Here is a 7,196-nt window from a genome sequence, read left to right on the forward strand (position 1 = left end):
ATATATATATATATATATATATATATATATATATATATATATATATATATATATGAAGGACACAGTGGTTGGGTAATACAAAATTGCCTGCAAACTATTTCATATCTCCATCCATATTTACCGTATTGTGCATGCCTCAAAAACATACTTTACTGCGAGCAAACAAATTATTTACTACAAAATAAAAATGAGATGATAAAACTTGGGTAGAATCCTATAGATTACAAACACTGCAGAAACTTACTTTAATTTTTCAAATTACATTATATCAAAAACACTGCAGATTTCATTAATATATATATATATATATATATATATATATATATTATATCATATCAAAAACAAACACTGCAGATTACATTCAAGTAATACAAGTAATACAATGAAATATATATCATATACAAGCTTACGGATATACGAGATGCAATAGAAAAAAATATATACAAGTAATACAACAAAATAGATATATACATACCTACAGACCGGTGATATTGCGATTGGCCGGTTGTAGACTGCGGAGCGAGGTGGCTGATGGGCGATGCTTCTGCGGAGAGTGAATGAAGATGAAGCGATTAGCCTGAAAATTGCGAATAAACAAGAATAGAAAAGGGTTTTAATTGGGAAGGGTAAATGATGTCATTTCTTTAATAAGGTTAAAGATGGAAAAAAAAGTTAGGAAGCTACTAGCTTATTTTGAAACGCTACCTTAGGTTGCGTTCAAAAATAAGCTCATATTTTAAGCTACTAGCTTATTTTAGGAACATTACCAAACAGAGCTTATAGTTTATTAGCTCCTAAATAAGCTCTGTCAAACATAGCCGATATGTTAGTATGTTACAAGACCATAATCCACGGAATAAGGATTGATTTCCACTTGTAACTAACTATTCCTTTATCATTTTCCTCTAATTTTGTCCGACACCAATCAATGAAAAGATCGCAGACGCAGACTGCAGACATGAGCAGTTCAGTTCCTGCTGTCATGTGAAGCATGCATGCACACGTACCTCTAGCATGCATTTTCCATATGATTTTAATTTGATTAGATATGTAGCTTATCACTTCTCCTCCACTGTCCTCAATAATTAAATTCATCATACATTTAATTTATGAGTAATATTATATTACATCTACTTTTACTTTTTATTTTATTTTTTACTCTTAACTGAGATGTCATGCTTTGATTGATTTAAAAAGTAAAGTGGACCACTACTTTTATTTATTCATTCACTTTTTTTTTACTCAATTATACTCAATGTAAATGCATCTATCATTTTTCTTAATTTATTTATCAATGCTCTGAATTGACTAATTAATTTTGTCAAGTAGTTAAAGGAAGTCAACTTTTTAATTATTCTTTGAATTTCATACTGGCATACGTGCCGCTAAGAGAAAAAAGATCACGTAGGGGTCAAATTTATAGGGAAATTAACAATATATGTTGATTGGTGCTAAGATTGATGGTATCCGATACCATTATATATATCATCATACATGAATGTATTGGATATTTTTTTATAATGTTTTCGAATCATATTATGTATAATCATTTGTAAAATACATGATGTCATGATGATAATGTTAATATAGAGTGCAATACATGATGTCATGATGATAATGTTAATATAGAGTGCAATATACACTTGTGCTGGTTGTTATTTAAAAAATGATAAAGGTCAAATAGACCTTCAAACTATACTTCATTACGCATTTAGATCCTTCAACTTCAAAAAGTTTCAATTAGACCCTCAAACTTGTTATTTTGGAACAAATAAACCATTTAACACTTGTGCTGGTTGCCTTCTCCAACCGTGGAGATAGTGACCAAGTTGGTCAATTATTTTGTTGAAAACAATTTTTAAATTATATAATGATGATAGATGTTTTCGATAAATTTTATTTTTAAATTATATATTTGCAATTACATTATTAAAAAAAAACAGAAAAAAGGCGTGATATGTCCAAATTGAATAATTAGACTGGATTTTTAAAAAAAAATAAAAATTATAGATCAGCCCTAGCTCTCCAAAAGTATAGCAAATATTTTAATTTACTGATGATTTCATCCATTGCCGCTAGCTAGGTTGCAACCGTCAACAAAACAGCTAACGAAGTCGTTTATTTGAACCAGAGACAATAGCTTAATATATGTTATCTTACAACCGTATTGACATGGGAATTGAAAAGGGATATGATTCCTTATTTATATTACACTTCCATGTGGAGTAGTGTATAAGAAGTACGTATAATTCACCACGTACTGCCACGACGAAAAGGAATCTGCACCAGATTACTTTTATATATATAGATATAGATAGCTGAGGATCGAAATGGCAGGCAGATTTCACGGCATGGGGATGGGTTCAAAGAACAGAGCCACAATGCGATTCTTCATCTCATCTGGGCAGACACCAAATCCGTCTCCGTGTTGATATATAAATTGAGCTATTCGAGGAAGATTCGTTGCTGTTCTCCTAAACTTTTTGGAAAAGGGACGTTCCATCCTCACTAATTCTGTGTTCAGTTTCTTCCACGTTTCTGCAATTAAGCCATTGATGTATTCCCCAGCTTTCTCTTCTGAACACCCACTTTCACGCATATAACACTGGATTGCTTTCGGAATATCTCCCTTCAACATTTCATCCTTTTCAACACATAACATCGTCAAATAATTAATCATGTGTTCAGAAAAGAAAAGAAATTAATTAAAATAGTAATTCATGTATGTACCGGGGAAGTTCTCAAGTCATTTACAAGACGAAGAATCATGGCAGAGCTGCGAATGATTCCAGGATATTGTTCCAAGTGTTGTAGATCTTCAATGTTAATGGGGTTTGTAATGCAAAAATAAGCATGCATTAACAGTAGAGGGCCAGTATTTGTTATGAAGGCAATGTCCAGGTACTCATCTAGGCTTGGAGCATATCCACCCAGATTCCACTTCACTTCTAGTAAGTAGAATTTGCAGAGATTTGCCCACTGAAATATATATGTGCAATTATATATAGATTAGATCAATATTATTATGTGTAATACTGTCGGGTCAGGGTATGGGACCCTTGGACCGAGGGACTTCTCGTTTTGTGGTTAAGATCAATATTATTCGCTAGGTGGAAGATCAGATCAGAGCTGAGTCATGATTAATCAGGACATGCAGCTTAATTAGTTACGGGCAATTCATAATATATGGATTACCTGTTTTCTTATGTTTGTAATAATGCTTAAACCTTGGTCTTTCAGAACATCATAGCCTAGTTCATTCATGGAGTTGAAAATGGCTAGGAAACAAATCTTCATGTACTCTGGAAGTGTCTCAGCTGCATTAACATCCCATCTATATATGAAATATGCAGCAAAAAGTGCATTAGTCCATGTAAATATAAAAGCATTACTTGAACCAAAATAAGAATATAAGCTAAGAGAAAAACCTCTGAACGACATCAGTGAAGATCTCCAATTCGTCCAAGGCACCGTAAACATCATAAAGGTCATCAAGAATTGTTAAGAGTACAGAGAGCTTAGTTGAAATTTTTCTGCAGTATTCGAACTGAGGATCAGGAGTGAATCCCATAGCCCATAAGAAGCCCTCCACCAACCGGTCCCTAGCAAAGCTCATCTTTTCTGCTAGACGGATATCTTTATTCCACCTATAATATTATGAAAAAAAAAAAGAACAAAATTCTATGATTTCTTCCATCTTGGCAATGGCAAGGCTGGTAGCTAGATGGATCTAGTTATTTTTATTTTTATTTATTTATTTTATTGAAGTTGGTTTAATTTGTCTAGGTTGCATTAAAACCATATATGTGTATGCACATGCACTCACCTAGACATTTGCTTTAATTCCTCCAAATATTTGGCTTGAACCATATTGTAGTCCAGTTTAGCAAACTCCAACAAAACCGGGTTCATGTTGTGTCTCTTTTCATAAACGGATATGAACCATCTTGCTTCAAACCTCTGCATCCTCCAGTATAGAGGCATTTCTAGGGCATGGTCCACCAGATCTTGATCTAATATGTTCATGTTTTGGATTTCTCTAAGATGTTTAGTGCACAAACGTTGGGCTGCTTCCATAATGCTCTCACCCTCCATGCATAGGTATGTTGCTTCATACAGACTAAGGATTCCCTTTGTATCCTCGCTCAAGCTTCTCTTAAAATTTCCTTGGTCGTCCATGAAACCACAGAAAACATCTGTAACAAAAACAAATTAATACGAGGTTTAATTATATATATGTTTTACTGTTCAAAGCACGCACCTTGAGGGACTTTGTAGCCGTGCTGTCTAAGAAGCCGGAACTGCAAAGCAGTAGCATATAAATCTTGATCGCCATTACACCAGCAAGAGGAAGTGTATATATGCTCCAAAACATGCTGTATTTCATCCTCAAAATGATAGGATACGCCCAGTCTTTGCAGGAGATCCACAAGCTCAAGCTTTTCCAATGGATCCATTTTTTCCTCCACCATTTTCCTCACACCTTCTTTTAGCTCAGCTGCCCGTTTAGAGAACTCTTTTTCCTGTAATGCATCAGATAAAACATAAAGAAAATGAAAACCGCCATCTGATCTGTATCAGTACGAGGAGAGGAATAGGCTGATATATACCCTATGAAAAAGAAAACATAACATTCATATAAAGTCTTAATTTTATGTCTAGCTTACAGTGTAGATATTGGTTCGAGATTGCACATAATCATCATCCCAGATGCTTGGTTTATAATTCCCTGATCTCCTATTACCATTATACATTTCTACTTAGTTTGGAAAATGGACAGACTAAGTAATAAGAAAACGATTTCACTTAGCGCTAATAGGCAGATGGGTGATGAATCCAAGAGCATCGAAGAGTGGGCTTATATATAGAGAGGGACTAGAGTATACGCAATTTCGCAGTCATGTATAGTAGACGACGCCAACGGCTTCTAAAATATTATAAAAACTTGTGTAAAATGTCTGTGTGAAAGGAATAGGGTGAACATGAAAATATCTAATACTTTTACATTTTATTGAGTAATTTAAAAGTTTTTCATTTTTCCACTTATAAGTTATAAATTTCAAATATTTTGATCTTGATTTAGTATTACATTTTTCAACACAATTATTATATTTACATCTTGACAGAGTAATCAGGCAAGCAGACCCAAGACAATGAGTGGAGTTCAAACTAGCTGTTCAGCATTCACTACAACGGCTCCTCAACACTCCAACGGCACTCTAACGGCGCTCAGCATTGATGCTCCATTTACTGCGCATTGAAGATGGAACGTTGCGCTTAGGAATATAAAGGACGCTCACAACACTTGCAAAGGGACGACACTTCTTACTAGACAAAACACACACTGAACTCAATTGTATATTGAGCATTGCACTCAAACACTATACTCAATATTGTGTTCAAATACTCAATAATACTCAAATAATATCCGGTAACACATTATTACCGTCACATCTTGTTCGGACTCATCGATGAATAAAGGTCTCAATGATCACTCCTAAAATAATTGAAATGTCATGCATGATGATTGCATGAATATCAATTATTGTAAAGTTAATTACTGAAAATATTCAACCATTTTGTTTTAATATTACATCTGACTATTAAGTCATCCCATCCACAAATGACTTTAAATATTACGAATATTATGATAAATTCATATATAAAATCAAATATATAGTTTATTAATTTCTGAGAAAATAATACATAAACTCTCCGAAAGTAAAAATTCCTGTCGTGTATGTATTACAATTTTATTATTATAAAAGTAAAAAAGTAAACATAACGATTAGACATACTCTTTTCTAGATTTAAAAAAAAAAAACAAAAAAACAAAAAAAAAAACCTTAATTCCTGAAATGTTCGCTTGACTATAGTGAAATTACAAATTTGATCATTTGACTATTTTTTTTTTGCCTAATTAACTCCTCAACTTTGAAAATCTTATCTAATTTGGTCCTATGTTCAGTCAACATCGAAATTTGTTTAATTCGAAGGTATTACTAGAATTTCACATCATATGCACAATTTTCTCTCTTATTAAATCGAAGAGTTAATTATCGAAATAGTCCCTTGACTATAGCGAAATTACCAATTTAGTCCCGAGCAGCTCGGGAAGCAATGTGAAATTCCACTAATACCCTCAAATTAAACAAACGTCTGACAGCTAAACAAATTAAACAGAGGACCAAATTAGTTAAGATTTTTAAAGTTGATGACTTAAATAGGCAAAAATAATAGTTAATGATCGAATTAGTAATTTCTCTATAGTCAATGGACAATTTCAGTAATTAACACACACACAAAAAAAGTATAGATAATATTACTCTAAATTTTGGGCATCGGTTTAGGACTCATATAATTTGCTTCATACTGATTGTACTTTCTAATACATAATACTTACCACTGTTAGCCGTTTGAATTGCGTTAAAAGTACGTATGTACTCTTATTTTCTACTCATATTTCTTATTGATGTGTCATACTTTAATTAATTAATAAAAGAGTGTAAAGATATGGAGTAAAGGCTTAACAAAGAGGGTGAATCATATATATGATTTTTATTTACAACTTTTTCTTCATCTAATAAAATTTAAACACTTAGTAAGAGTTATATTATCTATTATTTTACATATATAATATATGTTGCGTGCTTTATACGGTGAAGTATTTTACACTATGCCTGTTCAATTGATAGTAGACAGCTGACAACCTACGAATACGATGGTATTTCCATGTGTGCCATTTAATGTACGTAAATCCTAAGATGATTCCTTGGTCGGATCCCGCTTGACTATGGACAAATGCACTGTACTTGGCCGTCCGCGTACTAACTTGATTATGTAAAAGTGTGGTTACTTTATTTCTTTTTTAGAGTTAGTCATAGATTTATAGGTGGGAGAGTACTATTAATCTTTCTTTTCCAGAACATTCCTTTTTAGTTCTAGTATTATTGTGGTATGATAATTTTTGGTCATCCGTCAACAAAATCATTGAAATGTCGTTAAATACAAGACCATTTTAATCATTTTTATACAATGTGGGTTAAGCCGCTATACTTTTACTTTTATTTTTTTGAAAAAAAAAATTATAATTGAAGACTTAAATGCCCTTGTATTTTACGAAATTTAAATGATCATACCACAATAATACTAAGACCAAAGAAGTATATGATGGTTTGAAAAAAAAAAAAAAAAAA

The 7,196-nt window shown here is 32.5% G+C and overlaps 1 protein-coding gene across 1 annotated transcript; it reads right to left on the reverse strand.

Annotated features, from left to right (window-relative positions):
* Positions 1-2,344: 2,344 nt before the first annotated feature.
* LOC116029117 ((-)-alpha-terpineol synthase-like) lies at positions 2,345-4,754 on the reverse strand. Its single transcript, XM_031271012.1, has 7 exons — positions 4,668-4,754; positions 4,262-4,523; positions 3,827-4,196; positions 3,429-3,647; positions 3,196-3,334; positions 2,731-2,979; positions 2,345-2,644 (listed from the first exon to the last, which is right to left on the reverse strand). Exons 1-7 carry the CDS (start codon positions 4,752-4,754, stop codon positions 2,345-2,347), a joined length of 1,626 nt encoding a protein of 541 aa, XP_031126872.1.
* Between the last annotated feature and the right edge of the window lie 2,442 nt (positions 4,755-7,196).

The sequence above is a fragment of the Ipomoea triloba genome, chromosome 9, assembly GCF_003576645.1.
Source record: "Ipomoea triloba cultivar NCNSP0323 chromosome 9, ASM357664v1".
Lineage (NCBI taxonomy): Eukaryota > Viridiplantae > Streptophyta > Magnoliopsida > Solanales > Convolvulaceae > Ipomoea > Ipomoea triloba.